Source organism: Mustela putorius, unplaced genomic scaffold (genome assembly GCF_011764305.1).
Source record: "Mustela putorius furo isolate JIRA1106 unplaced genomic scaffold, ASM1176430v1.1 tig00000129_pilon_pilon_pilon, whole genome shotgun sequence".
NCBI classification, from domain to species: domain Eukaryota; kingdom Metazoa; phylum Chordata; class Mammalia; order Carnivora; family Mustelidae; genus Mustela; species Mustela putorius.
In genome coordinates this window covers 16,147,259-16,166,954 of record NW_025421290.1, presented here as the reverse complement: position 1 = coordinate 16,166,954, position 19,696 = coordinate 16,147,259, and the positions used below count along the sequence as shown (strand labels likewise).

General features: G+C 35.3%; 1 protein-coding gene across 1 annotated transcript; it reads right to left on the bottom strand.

Annotated features, from left to right (window-relative positions):
* Positions 1-274: 274 nt before the first annotated feature.
* On the bottom strand, positions 275-19,042 carry LOC123390492 (60S acidic ribosomal protein P1-like). Its single transcript, XM_045074582.1, has 2 exons — positions 18,837-19,042; positions 275-659 (listed from the first exon to the last, which is right to left on the bottom strand). The coding sequence occupies exons 1-2, from the start codon at positions 19,040-19,042 to the stop codon at positions 275-277; spliced, it is 591 nt and encodes a 196-aa protein (XP_044930517.1).
* Positions 19,043-19,696: the final 654 nt, after the last annotated feature.

Sequence of the window (19,696 nt, the reverse complement as noted above, 5' to 3'; positions counted from 1 at the left end):
ATGAAAAGGATGTGGATGTATGATGTTCTTTCTGAAAGTTTCACATTATTTATTTTTGCTCATAAGATAAAAAAAATCCTACCCGTGACCCTATTACAGTATTTAAACTCCCATATTTTCAATGTTAGATGCTATTCTAATATTTCCTACTCATTCATTGCCGGTAATTTTCTTCTTATACAAAGAAACTATTTTCTTTTTATGTCTCCTGTGAATTCTGTTTCTACCACTCCTACTCCCCTCTCCCCAAGAGTTCAGCTTTTTACTGAACAGGTCACAGAAGAAGTGTGGTAAAAATACCAAAGCCCATGTCATCATCAGATTTCTCAGATTCTTCTTTCTTTGCTTCCACTTCCTTCTGAGCTGGGGCAGCAGTGATGGAGGGAACAGGACCTCCTGCTGGGGCAGCACCAGCTACCAAGGCAGACCCACTAGCCCCAACATTCCATATGAAGATCCTGATGTTGATATTGGCTAGCGACTTCTCAGACAAGCTCAAACAGAAAGGGTCAACATTTACACTAGGTGATTTAATGAGGGCATTCAGCTTATTTCCCCTGACCTGAATCACCTCATCATCGTGCATGGTGAAGGTCAAATAAATGCAGGTAATCTCTAAGATGGAGGCTATTGTACAGGCAGGTGCCAGGCTGGTACTGCTGGCATTTGATGCAGGTATAGGAAGAAGTAAGGGCCTCAACCCAAAGTGGCCTTAGCTTCCTTAGAAGGACCAAGAAGTACTTTAGCAGCAGTTGAGAGAAGTCTGTCTCCATTTTAAATTTGACTTTCTTAATTCTCTAGGTTATTTATTTGTTTTTGTGCCATTTAAAAAAAAATCTCTTCAATGACTTTAGTTTCAACTTTCTTTATTCTGTTATTGTGTAGCTATATCACAACACAGGACAAAAGTACTTATTATAATTTTTTTCTTTCTACAGAATTCTGAATTAGTCAAATAGCTCTTGTGTCACAAAGCTAGTTTTATTATGTTTCATCTACTCTTAAATCATAGTTGGAAGTTTCCAAATCTTATATAAATTTATATCACCTAGTGCTTAACAGAGAGCCTTCTAAATGTATGTTTTGTTTCTACATAGAGTATGCAGGGAAGCACACACTATCCATAATAATCAGAAATAGGTATATATGATAATCAGAAATTTACACCAAATCTAGCAGATTAGAACTGTTCATTTTCTTGAATTTTTAAAAAGCCTCATTACAAGCAAGACTGTCATTCCTGCTATTGTTTTTTTGATCAGCTAACTCCTGAACTAGTTAATAATTCTTCCAGAGGTGAGCTTTTTGCTGCTGCTAACTTCCTGGAACTTTTGGAAAAGTGCTGAACAAGGAAGCAAGTATTTTAGGAAAGAAAAGAATGTTAAATAAAAGATTGAGTATAAAACTATGGAAAGGATAAGGAAATTTGAGTCACAGTCATACACCAGAGTACAGGATTGATCTTCTTGCCAAACCAGTGCTCTGTACAACTTGTGCCATTATAGGTCTTTCATATATATAGGATCATTTTTGGTATAAGCCAGGAAGGATGCTGTCCTATGCTTTTTCTTATAATGGTGTATTTTCTCTTAAAAGACAAATACAAAATTACTTATTTTCATTTTTCATGGATCATCACACAAATATAGGCACTCTGTCTGGTTTTAATTAGTAATTCAGATAAAATACAAGTTGAGCCTAAAGAATCTTTTGTATTTGCTGTGTAGCTGATTTGTCATTTATAATGCAAACTCCAAAAGTTACCCATGACTACTCCTGATTGATTTTATCACAGTTTTGGAAGAATATTCATCTGCTCTAATTAAAGATTTTAGCATTCAGTCTTATTACACACAGCAAATATTTAAAACTTCAAATAACCACAAAATGTAAATTTTGGTTAGGTAAATCTCCTTCCTTTGAAATAAATCAGAGCAAATGAAAAATATATAAATTTGGAAAATATATGAATGAAACTGCTTGTGTAATTGACATAAAGGCAAAGTATATAGGACATCATGTAGTTTTTGAAGTCACACACATCTGATTCAAACTACAGGTCTCTCATATTCTAGATATGTGGTCTCATGCAACTTATTTAGTTTCTGCTTCATTCTCCTTTTCTCTAAAATAGGGATGATAATACCTATTTTTTTCACTATATAGATAGGAACATGAATATGACTTAGCTTACTGCCTGACATATATCATTTTATCATTATCATTAGTGTCAAATATGGTTTACCTCCAATTCAACTTCTATTGTAAGTTCTAGCCAGAGCATTTAGAGAAGTAAACAAACAAAAAAAACCCAAACTGGAAAGGAAGAAGTAAAATGATTTCTGTTCACAGATGACAAAATTTTATATATAAACCCCCTAAATATTCCATAAAAATGTTAGCTATCAAAGACATTCACAAAAACTGTAAGTTATAAAATCAACATGCAAAAATTAGCTGCATTTCTATACACTAATGATGAGAAATCTGAAGAGGAAATTAAGAAAATAATTCCATTTAAAAGAGTATTAAAAATAATAAAGTACTTAAGAAAAAATGTAATCAGGATAGAAAAGACTTACACACTGTAAACTATAAAACATTCCTGTAAAACATTAAAGGACACATAAATAAACGAAAAGACATCACACATTCATGGACTAGAAGATTTTATATTGGTAGATGACAATACTAAAAAAAAAAAAAAAAAAAAAAAAGACAATACTACCCAAAGCCATCTATAGATTTAATGTAATTTCTATAAAGATCTCAACAATGATTTTGCATAAACAGAAAAATCTATCTTTGAATTCATATGGACTTTCAAAATAATTTGAAAAAAAAGAATAAAGTTGGAAGAGCACACTTTTTGACTTCAGATTTTATTACAAACCTACAATAATTAAAAGTGTGGCACTAGCATGGGAATAGATACATAGAAAAATGGAATCAAATGGAGTTGAGAAGTAAATTATCACATATATGGTTAGTTATTTTTGACAAGAGCACCAAGATCATTAATAAAGAAAGGATAGTCTTTTCAATAAATAGTGCTGGGAAAACTGGACCTCCAAATGCAAAAGAATGAAATTGGACCCTTACACCAGATACCAAAATTAATTCAAAATAGATAACAGGTCTCAATGTAAGGACTAAAACTATAATTTTACAGAAAAAAGATTCGTGACAGTTGATTTGTCAATGACATGAATATAACACCAAAGTATAGACAACAAAAGGAAAAATAAATTGGGCTTACTTGACATTTTAGACTTTTTTTCAGTAAAAGACACTATCAAAAAAGTAAAAAGGCAACCCTCAGAATGGGAGAAAATATTTGCAAAACATATATCTGCTAAGGGATTAATATCCAGAATACATAAAGAACTACTATAACTCAGCAACCACTAAAATACAATTTTTTAAAGATAATTCTTAAAATGCATAAAGGACTTGAACAGACATCTCTCCAAAGAATATATGCAAATGGCCAGTGAACATAGGAAACTATCTCAACATCACTAGCCATTAAGTAAATCAAAGTTAAAATCACAATGAGATACCACTTCCTCACATTCATTAGAATATTATTAAAAAATAAGAAAATAACAAGTGTTGGTGAGCATGTTGGAGAAATTGGAACACGTGCATTGCTTGAGGGAATATAGGATGACATGGCCACTATGTAATACAGTTTGGTGGTTTATTATAAAGCTGAACATAAAACTATTGTATGATACAGCAATTCTACTTCTCACTATATATCTAAAAGCATTATTTAGATAAATACCTGTACACCAAAGTACAGAGCAGCATTGTTCACAATAGCCAACAGATTGTTAACAACCTAAATGTCCACAACAGATGAATAAACAAAATTGGTATATACAAATAATGGAATACCATTCAGCCCTTAAAGGAATGAAATTCTGATACATGCTACACTTGGATGAGAATTGAAAACACTTTTCTAAGTGAAATAAGTCAGACACAAAAGGACAAATATTATATAATTCCATGTATGTGAAGTACCAAAAATAAGCAAATTCTTAGAAAGTAAAATATGCACCAGAGGTTGTGGGGATGGAAGAATGGGGAATTACTGTCTTATGGGTACAGATACCCTGTTTGGAATGATGTGGTGGTGACTGCTGCACAACATTGTGAATGTACTTAATACTAGTAAATTGTATACTTAAAATTGGTTAAAATGTAAATGGTATGTATATTTTATCACTATAAAGTTTTTTAAGTAAAAGAATATAAAAAGATATTATATCTTTATATATACTATATATCCATATATACACTAATCAATACAAAACTGTAGTGGATATATTCTGAGGAAAAAAATTCATATCAGATCAAGTAAAATGACCAGGGGTAAAGAGGGAAATTGCATATAATCAGAAGGTCATGTCAGCAAGAAGACACACCAATCCTAAATGTGTTTGCTTATAATACATACCAGTAGAATTTCAAACTAGATGGTGCAAAAGCTCATAGAACTGAAAGGTAAAATGAACCAACACACACTTATAGTTGGAGACTTCAAAACCCCTTTCTCAGTAACCAATACAAAGTTAGTAAGTATATACAAAAATCAATACCAATAAACATCTAATATACATTTTGAAAGCACTACCATCCAACAACAGAATACAAGTATTTTCAAATCCTGTAGATCATTTACCAAAATAGGCTGCATCTTATATCAAAACTATATCTTTTTTTTTTTTTCTAGGTCATTTTGTTTAATTTTGGATTTTTAATTTAATTTGGAATCTTTTTTTTTTTAATTTTTTATTTTTTATAAACATATATTTTTATCCCCAGGGGTACAGGTCTGTGAATCACCAGGTTTACACACTTCACAGCACTCACCAAATCACATACCCTCCCCAATGTCCATAATCCCACCCCCTTCTCCCCAACCCCCTCCCCCCGGCAACCCTCAGTTTGTTTTGTGAGATTAAGAGTCACTTATGGTTTGTCTCCCTCCCAATCCCATCTTGTTTCATTTATTCTTCTACCCACTTAAGCCTCCATGTTGCATCACCACTTCCTCATATCAGGGAGATCATATGATAGTTGTCTTTCTCTGCTTGACTTATTTCGCTAAGCATGATACGCTCTAGTTCCATCCACGTTGTTGCAAATGGCAAGATTTCATTTCTTTTGATGGCTGCATAGTATTCCATTGTGTATATATACCACATCTTCTTGATCCATTCATCTGTTGATGGACATCTAGGTTCTTTCCATAGTTTGGCTATTGTGGACATTGCTGCTATAAACATTCGGGTGCATGTGTCCCTTTGGATCACATTTGTATCTTTAGGGTAAATACCCAATAGTGCAATTGCTGGGTCATAGGGCAGTTCTATTTTCAACATTTTGAGGAACCTCCATGCTGTTTTCCAGAGTGGCTGCACCAGCTTGCATTCCCACCAACAGTGTAGGAGGGTTCCCCTTTCTCCGCATCCTCGCCAGCATCTGTCATTTCCTGACTTGTTGATTTTAGCCATTCTGACTGGTGTGAGGTGATATCGCATCGTGGTTTTGATTTGTATTTCCCTGATGCCGAGTGATATGGAGCACTTTTTCATGTGTCTGTTCGCCATCTGGATGTTTTCTTTGCAGAAATGTCTGTTCATGTCTTCTGCCCATTTCTTGATTGGATTATTTGTTCTTTGGGTGTTGAGTTTGCTAAGTTCTTTATAGATTCTGGACACTAGTCCTTTATCTGATATGTCGTTTGCAAATATCTTCTCCCATTCTGTCAGTTGTCTTTTGATTTTGTTAACTGTTTCCTTTGCTGTGCAAAAGCTTTTGATCTTGATGAAATCCCAGTAGTTCATTTTTTTTTTTCCCTTTCTTCCCTTGCCTTTTGCGTTGTTCCCTAGGAAGATGTTGCTGCGGCGGCAGAGGTCGAAGAGGTTGCTGCCCGTGTTCTCCTCAAGGATTTTGATGGATTCCTTTCGTACATTGAGGTCCTTCATCCATTTTGAGTCTATTTTTGTGTGTGGTGTAAGGAAATGGTCCAATTTCATTTTTCTGCATGTGGCTGTCCAGTTTTCCCAGCACCATTTATTGAAAAGGCTGTCTTTTTTCCATTGGACATTCTTTCCTGCTTTGTCGAAGATTAGTTGACCATAGAGTTGAGGGTCTATTTCTGGGCTCTCTATTCTGTTCCATTGATCTATGTGTCTGTTTTTGTGCCAGTACCATGCTGTCTTGATGATGACAGCTTTGTAATAGAGCTTGAAGTCCGGAATTGTGATGCCACCAACGTTGGCTTTCTTTTTCAATATCCCTTTGGCTATTCGAGGTCTTTTCTGGTTCCATATAAATTTTAGAATTATTTGTTCCATTTCTTTGAAAAAGATGGATGGTACTTTGATAGGAATTGCATTAAATGTGTAGATTGCTTTAGGTAGCATAGACATTTTCACAATATTTATTCTTCTAATCCAGGAGCATGGAACATTTTTCCATTTCTTTGTGTCTTCCTCAATTTCTTTCATGAGTACTTTATAGTTTTCTGAGTATAGATTCTGTGTCTCTTTGGTTAGGTTTATTCCTAGGTATCTTATGGTTTTGGATGCAATTGTAAATGGGATTGACTCCTTAATATCTCTTTCTTCTGTCTTGCTGTTGGTGTAGAGAAATGCAACTGATTTCTGTGCATTGATTTTATATCCTGACACTTTACTGAATTCCTATACAAGTTCTAGCAGTTTTGGAGTGGAGTCTTTTGGGTTTTCCACATATAGTATCATATCATCTGCGAAGAGTGATAATTTGACTTCTTCTTTGCTGATTTGGATGCCTTTAATTTCCTTTTGTTGTCTGATTGCTGAGGCTAGGACCTCTTGTACGATGTTGAATAGCAGTGGTGATAATGGACATCCCTGCCGTGTTCCTGACCTTAGTGGAAAAGCTTTCAGTTTTTCTCCATTGAGAATGATATTTGCGGTGGGTTTTTCATAGATGGCTTTGATTATTGAGGTATGTGCCCTCTATCCCTACACTTTGAAGAGTTTTGATCAGGAAGGGATGTTGTACTTTGTCAAATGCTTTTTCAGCATCTATTGAGAGTATCATATGGTTCTTGTTCTTACTTTTATTGATGTGTTGTATCACATTGACTGATTTGCGGATGTTGAACCAACCTTGTAGCCCTGGAATAAATCCCACTTGGTCGTGGTGAATAATCTTTTTAATGTACTGTTGAATCCTATTGGCTAGTATTTTGTTGAGTATTTTCGCATCTGTGTTCATCAAGGATATCGGTCTATAGCTCTCTTTTTTGGTGGGATCCTTGTCTGGTTTTGGGATCAAGGTGATGCTGGCCTCATAAAATGAGTTTGGAAGTTTTCCTTCCATTTCTATTTTTTGGAACAGTTTCAGGAGAATAGGAATTAGTTCTTCTTTAAATGTTTGGTAGAATTCCCCCGGGAAGCCGTCTGGCCCTGGGCTTTTGTTTGTTTGGAGATTTTTAATGACTGTTTCAATCTCCTTACTGGTTATGGGTCTGTTCAGGCTTTCTATTTCTTCATGGTTCAGTTGTGGTAGTTTATATGTTTCTAGGAATGCATCCATTTCTTCCAGATTGTCAAATTTATTGCCGTAGAGTTGCTCATAGTATGTTCTTATAATAGTTTGTATTTCTTTGGTGTTAGTTGTGATCTCTCCTCTTTCATTCATGATTTTATTTATTTGGGTCCTTTCTCTTTTCTTTTTGATAAGTCGGGCCAGGGGTTTATCAATTTTATTAATTCTTTCAAAGAACCAGCTCCTAGTTTCGTTGATTTGTTCTATTGTTTTTTTGGTTTCTATTTCATTGATTTCTGCTCTGATCTTTATGATTTCTCTTCTCCTGCTGGGCTTAGGGTTTCTTTCTTGTTCTTTCTCCAGCTCCTTTAGGTGTAGGGTTAGGTTGTGTACCTGAGACCTTTCTTGTTTCTTGAGAAAGGCTTGTACCGCTATATATTTTCCTCTGAGGACTGCCTTTGTTGTGTCCCACAGATTTTGAACCGTTGTATTTTCATTATCATTTGTTTCCATGATTTTTTTCAATTCTTCTTTAATTTCCCGGTTGACCCATTCATTCTTTAGAAGGATACTGTTTAGTCTCCATGTATTTGGGTTCTTTCCAAACTTCCTTTTGTGGTTGAGTTCTTCTCTAGTGCACATGGAACATTTTCCAGAATAGATCACATCCTCGGTCCTAAATCAGGACTCAACCGGTATCAAAAGATTGGGATCATTCCCTGCATATTTTCAGACCACAATGCTCTAAAGCTAGAACTCAAAACTATATCTTAAAAAAGAACTACCATATCCTAAAACATTACCAAACAAAATCATTGAAATCATATAAATTATATTCTCTGACCACATGGATTTCAACAAGGACTCAATAACAAAAAGAAACAAAATCTCCAAACACTTGGAAATTAAACAACACACTTATAAATAGCACATGGATCAAAAGGGTGTCAAAAAGAAAATTAGAAAATATCTGGAACTGAATGAAAATGAAAAGTCCCAATAAATAAAAGTTTGTGGAACGTAAGTATTTATACTTTTATGTGGTTTTATAAGTAAAGAAGATCTCGAATGATCTGTATTTTCCACCTCAAGAACTAAAAAAAAAAAAAAAAAAAAAAAAACCACACACACAAAATAACTCTAGAAAAAGGAAAATAAAAATCATGATTAATCAATAAAACTGAAAACAGAAAAAAATACAGAAGATCAATGAAACTCAAAGATAATTATTTGAAAACATCATAATATCGACAAAATATTTCTCTTCAACTCAAATACAGAAATCTTCACTAATATACTAGCAAACCTAAACTAACAACATACAGAAAAAACAGTACAACATAACCAAGTGATGTTTATGCCAGGAATGGAATACTGGAAATCAGTCTATGTAATCCACCATATTAACATAATGAAAAAAAAAAAGCATATAATCCTATCAGTTGATGCAGGCAAAGAATCTGACAAAATTCAAGATCCATTCATCATAAAAACACATCACGAAGGAAGAGGAGGGCATATCCTTAATCTGATAAACAACGTCCACAAAAACCTACCTCAAATATCAATTAATGGTTGGAAACTGAATGTGTTCACCTGGTGTTGTGAATAAGGCAAGCCATCTACCTTCGCCATTCCTATTCAACATTATACTATAAGCCATAACCAGAGCAATAAGGTAAAGAAGAGAACTAAAAGGCATTTCTGATCTCAGAAATAAATTTAACTGGTCCTATTCCAGATCACAGATTGTCTAAATGAAAATGACCATGGAATCTGCCAAAAAGTTACTAGAGTTAATAAATGAGTCTAAGAAGGCTATACAGCACAAGGCCAACACAAAAATATCATATCTTTACATACTAGCAATGAACAATTAGAAAATAAAATTTGAAAAATATGGTCTCACTTATAAAAGTACTTAAAATTAAAATACTTGGGTATAAATGTAACAAATTAAGTTCATACTTTCTATGCATAATTTTATAAATTACTAATGAAACAATTCCAATAAGATCTAAGTATGAATAAGGTATACCATGCCTTGGATCAAAATACTCAAAATATTTAAGATGATCTTATAATTTTCTTTCTCCATGTACCTCAACAAAGCTGCATTTTATAAAACATCTCCTTCTACCTATCTAATGGCCTCTGTCCCCTTTGCATCCTCAGATCCTTCCCTGTCCTTAGCTCATTATAAGCTTCATGTTTCTTCACTGGCTTTGGGTTTTTGTGTCTGTGTGGACTCTCCATATGTATGCTACTAAAATGTGGTTTTCTCCTGTTAATCTGTATCATGTTAATTTGATTCTCAATCCAGCTGGAAGGACCTTGAAGGGCAGAGGAAGGTCCCCTCCCTGACACTACTCTGGGCTGGGGAGCTGGAACCCAGCCTCTTTCAGGCCAGGAAGAATAGAACATCAGCTTCTGTTGGTTCACCAGCACAACCTGACACGGGAATCAAATGCTGTCTGCTTCTGTTGGGCTGAGGGATATGGTGAAAGATCAGTTTCCCACTTGGACATTCGGAAATCACAGTGGGTGGAGATGAAGTTGTTCCACTGGTGTCTGATTGGAATAGAGTGGGTATTGCAAATAGGTTTACTCTTGTTGGGCCACATCTTTGTTGGCCCTTGGCCTTAGAGGAAAGCCTTTAATTGAAGTTTGTTCCTTCCTTCCTTCCTTCCTTTCTTCCTTCCTTCCCCTCTCTCTCTTTCTTTCAGTTACTGTGCTTGTTGGCTTCAGAATGGGAGGCTTCTGCAGCATGCTTTCTAGAGATATAAGGAGATCAATGAGAAAACTGAGGAGCCTACCACTGTGTTGCTCCTCAACTGCCCAAATGGCAAAGCTGTTCACTTTCTTATTTCTACCCTTCAGTCTTCCTCACCTTGTTAGTGTATCATCCTATTTTTCAGTTGTCACAATTGATTTTTGATACAGTGATCAAGCAATCCAATGGAGCAATGCAATAAAAATTCTACCATTTTTGGGGTGCCTGGGTGGCTCAGTGGGTTGGGGCCTCTGCCTTCGGCTCAGGTCGTGATCCCAGGGTCCCGGGATTGAGCCCAGCATCACTGAGCTCTCTGCTTAGCAGGGAGCCTGCTTCTCCTTCTCTTCCTGCCTGCCTCTCTGCCTACTTGTGATCTCTGTCTGTCAAATAAATAGATGAATAAAATCTTAAAAAAAAATAAATAAAAATTCTACCATTTTCAACAAATGGGTTTTGAATATAATATATATTTAAAAACAAAGTGAACTTCAACTCCTCTGTCTCACATATTAAAAAAAAATTGAGAAAGATTACAGACCTAAAAATAAAATTGAAATTCTTTAAAACTAAAACTAAAATTAAAGTTAAAATTACATAGCTTCTTGATGAAAACATGAGAATATCTTTGTGACCTGGGGTTAGGCAAACATACCTAAAGCAGACACAGAAAGCAATAGCCATAAAAGAAAAAATCGTAAGATATAATTAAGACTTCTTATCAAAATACAACTTTAAGAAAATGAACAGGCAAATAGTCATAAAATATATATCTGACAAAAGATTTATATTCAAAATATAAATTGTATAGCATTATATTTATATTCAAAATATAGAATTGTATAGCTCAAGAATAGACAACAATCTAGTTTTAAAAACATGTAAAGGACTTGGATAGACACATTGCAAAAGATGATATGTGAATGCCCAATGTGTAGATGCAAGCATACTTAACACCATTCATTTTCAGAAATCAGATATCAAAACAATAATGAGATGCCATTTAAATCACTGGAATGCCTAAAATCAAAAAGGCTGTCAGTACCAAACTTTGGTAAAATTGGACAACTACTGAAATTCTCATACATTATTAGTGGGAGAGTCAAAAGTCAAAAGGAATATGACAGTTTGAAAGTTCCCTACAAAGTTAAAAATATGTACCTATCCCGTGATCCAATGATTTCACTGCTAGGTCTTTACTAGAGAAATAAAACATGTCAGGATGGATACTTGTACAAGAATATTCTGCCAACTTTATTCACAGTAGCAATAAAAAACTGGAAACCATGTAAATATTCATCAGCAGTAAAATAATCAAACTTTTGTATAATCAAACAATGGACAACTTCTCAATAACAAAACACACGCGCGCGCACGCACACACACACACACACCATACGAGAATCTCATAAGCATTATGCCAAAAGACGTAAGCCAAAGAAAGTAAGACTGTGTATCGTGTGATTCCATTTATATGAAACCCTAGGACAAGCAAAACAAATCAGAAAAGCAGATGCTTTTGGTGAAGATAAATCAGAAGGGAAACCACAAAAAAATTTTCTGAGGTAATGGAAATGTTCTATATTTTGACATGAGTATGAGTTACCCAGGTGTCTGCATTCCTCAAAATTCCAAGATTTGTACACTTAAGACACGGACATTTTATTGTATATAAACTTTATTTCCAAAGAAATAAATTTTGTAGTTATATTTTGAAATATAAAATTTAAAACTGCTTGGACAATGGGTTGGAAGTCCCTGTTTAAACTTCTTGAGGTAAGTTTAGGGCAAAAAGAAGGACATGCCACTAATCTTGATTGGGAAAAGTATCTCTGAATCTCATTCCTTCAAAACGTGGTCTGGGAAGAAAATGTGAATAGATTAAAAGGTATATATGCTAAGAGAAATAAGCATTTATCTCTCAGATTTGTGTGAAGATGGCCTTTCTATACTGAGCAGGATCCCCTAGTCTGACAAATGTATTGTCAATGAGATCCAAGTGCTGTGAAAGCTTGGAAGAGAAGCATTGCCTGGATGTGGAGGGTGGTCTAAAAGAAAAAAAAAAAAAAAAAAGACTGAGGAACACTGGCCCATTTCCTCCAGAGCCACTCCCAAATATACTTCACATGTTCATTTTCATTTGGACATAGAAAAGCCAAATGCTGCTCACGGTCTATATAAAAATTCTCTCTTTATTACACTGAATAACAATGAAAAACCAAAAGGACTTTTACTTAGGCTGCAACTTCTTCATTAGATAAAAGAATTTCCTACATCTAAAAGCTATTGAACACTTCTCTGTGATAATAAAAAATTCATTGGCATCTCCGTTGTCTCAAATAGGGTAATTATTTAGCTGTGATACTACCTCATGTTTTGGGATGGGTGAGATAATCTCCTGAAGGACATTTTAGCACTGAAATTCTCAGGCATTGTTTTTTATGTTTTCAGTGGTCATGAATATTTGTTGTGATACCCAGAATTTCATCTTCTCCCCAATATACAATTCAGCAGAGTGTTGTTTTTGTTTTGCTTTGTACTTTGAAACATAAATGCAAAGATTCATTGTCAGAGTGTCACTTAAGAACAAATAGCCCCCTATGAAGGCCATGGCGTAATATTTCAAGGACTAGTCGATTCTGTGACATTACTTTTAGTCATTCCGGTTGTACACATTTCCCTCTAGTCCAAATCAAAAACTAAAACTTGAGTAAATACTTGAAATAACACGAAAATGTGGTATATTGAGTATTTTTTTTAAGATTTTATTTATTTATTTGACAGAGAGAGATCACAAGTAGGCAGAGAGGCAGGGAGAGAGAGAGAGGGGAGGAAGCAGGCTCCCTGCTGAGCAGAGAGCCCGATGCGGGACTCGATCCCAGGACCCTGAGATCATGACCTGAGCCGAAGGCAGCGGCTTAACCCACTGAGCCACCCGGGCGCCCACATTGAGCATTTTTATCCTCTAAATGTACTTCTACTGAATTTTACCCTCCAAATATGCTACTAGAAAGTTGAAGACAAGTGTGGGCTGTCCCTGAAGGTTTTTTGTTAAGTTTTGCATTTTTTTGTTCTTACAAAATTAGCACTTGAGCTAATTAATGATAATAATACTGCATTCGATGATATTGAAGTTCAACTTTCTATCATATTCCCATTAAAAGTGACAGTTCTAGTCAATTCTTTGTTTTTATGAAATGCATTCTCATAAAGATGAACTTAACTGGAATCATAACACTGCTAATAATCATAATGGAAACTGCCATAGCCTCTTATAATTGTTACATTATAGCTAACATGCCGAATCACAATCATTTGATAGATCATGAGTAATAAAAAATAGATGGTAGATATAGCTATTATTATTATTATTTTGCTTTTGGGAGAATATATTTTTCAATAGAAAAAGTTTATTAGAATGTGAGCTTGCAGTGGCAATGTACTATTCTATGGGCTGAAAATGCTATCATCTCAAGGACCTTCAGAAATATAAATTCTAGAACATTCTTAAATATAATATTTTACTTTTTAAATATATGAAAGCAAACTTTTTATGACAGAGTAGTGTTGCTTAGAAGGATCTAGATTACAGCAGCAGATTTCATGTCAAGCTTTTCATCTGGCCCACAGCCCAAGACTTTGCTTCAGAAAGTGCTAGAGGGAGTGAGAGGAAGTTGTGAAAACCAGGCTTCACTCAGTCCTAAAACTGACATTCCCTTCACCTGCCAGAGCTTCAGTTTCTCCCTGGGGTGAGTCTTGTTTTCAGGATGAATAAAGGCACAGTGTTTCTTGTCAGTAATAGAAGAACACTGTTTACAGGATTTCTTCCACTTCTTATTTATTTTGTTTTGAATGCCAGAAGATGAGTTAAGTTGTGTTTTTTAGGTTTTAGGCATGAAAGTAGCTACTGGAGGAAACTACTAGCATAAGGTTTCTTTCCTATGCAGCAAATCCAGAATTCTACTAATCTATATTTAAACCAGTGATATAATAATCAACTGGTGATAATTCTTTAAACAATTGCAAGCAGTTAGATTTTTTCAAGTTGTAATGCATGTAAATTTATAATAATTATGGCACTAATGCAAGGTAAATACAGTGGAAATAAAATAACATAATAAACTATATTTATAATCACAACTAGAATGAGAATGATGGAATGTAAAACCCAAATTCACTCTTGGAGCTATCTTTTCCTTTGGAAAACAGAACTCTGAGCTCTCACCCAAAGAGTAAACTCACCTGATGTGAGGTGCTTTTAGTTAGATCTAACTGCATGTCAACTACGAAAGAGGGTGTCTGGAAAAAAAAAAAAAATTTAAAAAGAGGAAAAACCTTTCTCAGAGCTTATCTTTCACATTGTTCTTCTGAAGAGGCCTGGAAAATAGTCCAAACTTTCTCCTTTGAGACAAAAACAAGGCTTATTCTGTTTGGGGAAATAACATATGGTCTTAACATGATTTTCAACTCAATTCAACACTTACTGAGCACTGTTCTCTTTCAGGCACAAGGCCAAAATCTGGGTCCCAAATATGAATATGGTGTAATTCTGGGCTTAAAAAATTCAGTCAACTATGGTAGACAAAACCTTTACCACTAACTATAAAGTGGTGACCATGTTTGAAAAAAGCAAAAATGCATATTTATGCTATCCCAAATGACTTCATCAGCCATCATTCTTTTAAAGACCTTTTCCTTTTTTATACTGCTTTTTATGTTAATGAAGGATTTATGAAGCTGTGTTAGGGAAAAAAAAGTTAAAGGCATACCTATATGAAGCTAGCAACATCTACTTTCCTAATAACAAATCTAGGTAATTTTAGTTCCTGATCAATTATGCAAAAGGACATTGATAGGAAACAGTATGAAGCATAGATGCGAATAATATAAAGTAACTCCAGGAGATGGAAACGGAGCAGATTGTTCAGACTTCAAACGGAGCTGCAGCAAAGATGGCTCTGGTCTCTTGCCATTTCCTTTAGGGCCGGAAAAAGCATGATGATCTTAAGTATTGGAAGAATAAATTGCTTGTATACAGATTTCTCCTTATCATCCTCAGAATGGAGGAAAGGAAAACGGTCGCCAACTGAAAACAGGCTTTTGAATCTCAGACTTCCCGTTATCTTTTATCTATCTGATCTTGTCATGTGTGACTTTCACTAACCTCCCAAGCCCTTGATTCAAGCAGTTTTTCTGGACTCTCATTCTGAAATCTGATATAAACTTTCCGTTCCGTTTTTAAAATAAATGGACTTATCAGGAGTCTTCTTAAATTAAGCATACTGAGAAGCGAATTCTACACAAAAGACATTCTGGATTTCTGAATGGGCAGAAAGGAAAATGTCATTCGAAATAATTAAAAGCAAAATTTCCCACAGCAAACCTATCTTGTCGATCAGAGTATCAAGATGCCTTCTGCTGGGTTTTGTTTCAACCGTGACTTGACGCAGACATTCATTCCCTTTGAGGACTCAGGGTTGCTGATCAAGTTAGGAGCTTAAAATGTATAAACATTCTGACAGAAGATAAAAGTCACTGTCCACATTATCCAGATGATGGCCTCCAAAGTCAATCTTATTTGGAAACAGAATTTTTGCTGAAGCAATCAGGTAAGACGAGGTTACACTGGATTAGATTGGACCCTAAATCCAAGTGTTCTCCTACTATCGGGAGAGGACCCAGAGATTTACACAGAAGGAGAGTGCCATGTGAAGACTGAGGCAGAGATTAGAGGGATACCTCTACAAGCCAGAACAAATGCTGAGGCTTACCGACAACCATCAGAAGACGCCTGGAACAGATTCTCCCTCAGAGCCTTGAGAAGAAACCAATCCTACTGACACCTTAATTTTAGACTTCTAGCCTCCAGAGCTATGAGAGAGTAAATTCTGTTGTTCTATGACACCCTGTTGGCAGTCTTTTGTTACAACAGCCCTATAAAACTAATTCAGTTCCCAATTATTTTTATAACCCAAATCCCCTAAGTCTCATTAACATCTCAGTAGGTGAAGTGTCACACATGTAATTGGGACTTACTCACACTTTCTGAAGCAATATACCCTTTGAAAATATTTTTCCCTTCTCAAAATCAAAACCCTATAGTTCTGGATTTCTTCAGGGAGTTTTTATCAGGTATGCACAAATAAGTCTGTTCCTAGTAGGTCTTTCTTTCCATGGCTCCTGTGGATATCACCCTCTGCCTCGTACTGTCATTGACAAACTGAACCACAAGATTCCAGATCCTCAGGGGGTCTCTGACACAGGAGGGAGGTAAGCATTTAAAAACCCCCTGTGTTACACTGAAATAAAAAAGATCCTAAAATATTAAAGTTTAGTAAAACAACATTTTAAAATTTTAATTATGCTTTTCTATATCTCTAGAATCTAGGCAAGAGGCTATGAAGAAAATGAGGAAGTTCAATTAATACCCTTTACACTGAACCTATCACTGCCTGCCCATCAGTTACGGAACTGAACCTAGGTCAGCACATCATTATTCTCTTGCGATAAGTAAGCTCCCTTAGATTTTCAGTCTCCAGCAAATGGACCTGGGTCAGTGCACCTGCCAACACAAGCCTGTCCAAATTCTAAAGGTGGATGAAGAAAATGAAATCCCCACCTCAGGTTTGGGTGATTCTAGAGCAAATTTAACTTTTCCTTTCCTCAACGGCAAATGTTTTCCAGAACTCTCTATTGTTTTCAAGTTTTCTCCTGTCATGAGCTTTTGTAGAAATTCTTATATAATATTGTCGCAGATTTTGTACCTGCCCTTACCTCCCTCCTAAAAAATAAAAAGCTGAGTAAACAGGGAAAAAATCAGGGCTTCTCTTTAAAAAAAAAGAAAAAAGAAAAAAGTACCAGCTATTATTATAAAATCAAGTATCACCCCAGCTACAAGCCCAGGTGCTGACACATCAGAGACTCCTCACTAAATTCGACTCCTGAAACCACTATTAGACTATATGTTAACTAAATAGAATTTAAATAAAAACTTGAAACAAACAAACAAACAAAAAAAGACAGCCATTCTTCTTGAGTTCTTCTTCTAGGATTTTCTGGAAGTCCATCAAAATCTATAGCTGTCTGATCTCTCATTTGTCCTAAATTAAAGAAGTAAAATCTTTGTACTTCTTAAAAGTCAGGATAAGCACATACAGAAGGTCCTCTCTGCATGACACATGATTTATAATATGAGATGTTTATTGGATGAATGAATTAATCAATGAATAAATGAATGAATGCATCAATTAATCAATCAATCAATCAGATCACAGTCTGCACACAGTGATTCCTTCTTTCATTGTAGAAAAAGAAGCACCCAATTTCTATTAAGTTCCTGCCTCATTTTGTAGGTAGAAACTACCTCTTTTCATAGACTTGCTTTAGTTAATTAAACTAGTTTCAGGTAAAGAATAAAGACAACTGTGCCAAGTGGGGCTCTGGTTAACAAAATTAGCCATAAGGCTAAGAGAAGTTGGTAAGAGCAATGTATTTTCCTGTTTTATCCTGTATGTAATTTATTATACCTACTAAGTTGCATCAGTGGTTTCTATTTGCTAATACAAAATACTGAGATAAGAGGTCAGACTATACAATCTTGTGCCTCTATGAGTTGAAGAATGTGATGAGTATGAACTAAGAGTATTTTAAAGTAACTTTTGAATAAGAAAGATAAAGATCTAAGATGCCAATTCCTCTGACTCTAACTACCTAGATTTTTCTTATTTTATATAGTGTGAGAAAGTCAGAGTCATGGAAGTCTTTACTTACCCCCTAATTAAACCTGTAGGTAGATCTGGGTCTGGCCAGTCTTATTAGGCTATCAACTGAAAGTTAAAGTGTGTGCTCATTAAAAGAGTTAAAATTCAAAGCAAAAATCTTCACTTTAAATTCATAGTCTGTGCACCTGTTATGATACCAAATAGTTGCGATGGATATAGGTAGTGAAATTAAGTTGAAATGTACATTTAACCCAAGAGTTTAATGTAATGACACGTCATTAAAAACTGTTTTTAACAATGAAGCAGTACTTCAACTAAGTGCTTTATTTTCATATAAAAGCCTGAAACTTTGGTCAGCTTTTTAAATAAAAATGACCAAAAGAAAAAAAACAAATTTTTTTCTTGATGACCAACCTTCTCATTTGCATGTTGGTGTTTTGTATTCCCTTCGCAGAAATAAGATCAAGATTATGGGAATTTCATAGTCATCAGGACTCTTTTGTAGTCTGTTATTACCAAGCAGCCATAATGTCCCCTTTCACCTGTTATAATGAACACATTACTCCAATGAGATATTTATGCTAAGGGATAGATGAAATGAAATGACTTCAATTTCAGGTCCTTCATGGGGTCAAGGAAGTCAATTGTATAAATGGAAATACTCTTCAGAGTAGAAGGTCAGGTTGCTCAAAGATCCTATCATTTAGTGTAATTGATGTAAAATATCCCTTGTTTTAAGAGACCATGGTCAGAAATAGGGACTAACTGAGCAGAAAGATTTCACATACAGGGAATTTGGATCTTTGGAGTCTGGTCCAAACTGTTGTTTTAGGAGAGCAGGAAGGCCGAAGAAGAGGTGGTGAAGATACCCTTCCACCATGTCAGCAGGTGCTTCAAAGTCCATAATACAGCTATTCAAATTAGCACCACAGTACTTTCTTCTCAGGTGAGAATTGGGTTCCTGGAACATTTTTGTAGGAAACTCAGACTTCATGGTTAAGAAACTTAAAACCTTATTTTATAAGTATGATTGAAATAAGCCAAAGTCATCATGGCAGTTTTAAAACAGTCCCAAATTCATTGAGAGGTGGGGTCCATCTATGTCCTCTCCCCTTAGTTTGGGAGAATTTGTGACTATAGGGAAATTATGGTAAGTGACTTCTGAAGCTAGGTCACAAAAGGAAAGGGAGCTATTGCCTTGCTCACTGGGGTGTGCTTATACAAGAGCCTTGAGGGGGTCATGCTATGAGGAAGAACTAATAGCCCACATGCAGAAATCCTAGGGACAAGCCCTGAGATCACACAAGTGAGGCCTAGCAGGCCTCCAGCCACTGAGGATTCCTGACCCACAAAACCATCACTCTATTAAGCTATAAAGTCTTCAGTTATTTTTTCATGCAGTAACAGAGAATCAGAACAAAATTTGGTGTCTCAAAGAAGACTGTATCTGTAACAGAAACCTAAACTAGATTCCAGTTGTGGAATGAATACATCACAGGGAAGAAAAGTATAGCCTAGAAATATAGTCAGTGGTATTGTAATAGTGTTGTATGGTGACAGATGGTAGCTACACCTGTGGTGAGCAGAGCATAACACGTAGATCAGTTGCATCACTATGTTGTGCACCTAAGATTAATGTAACATTAGG

What these genes read in the sequence shown, in the direction of transcription:
- LOC123390492 (XM_045074582.1), bottom strand. Translation starts at nt 19,042, where the DNA reads ATGAAGTCTGAGTTTCCTACAAAAATGTTCCAGGAACCCAATTCTCAC. An exon ending in TCCAAAGATCCAAATTCCCT is followed by an intron (nt 660 to 18,836) that starts GTATGTGAAATC and finishes ATCAAATGCCAG; the next exon opens with CAGTACCAGCCTGGCACCTG.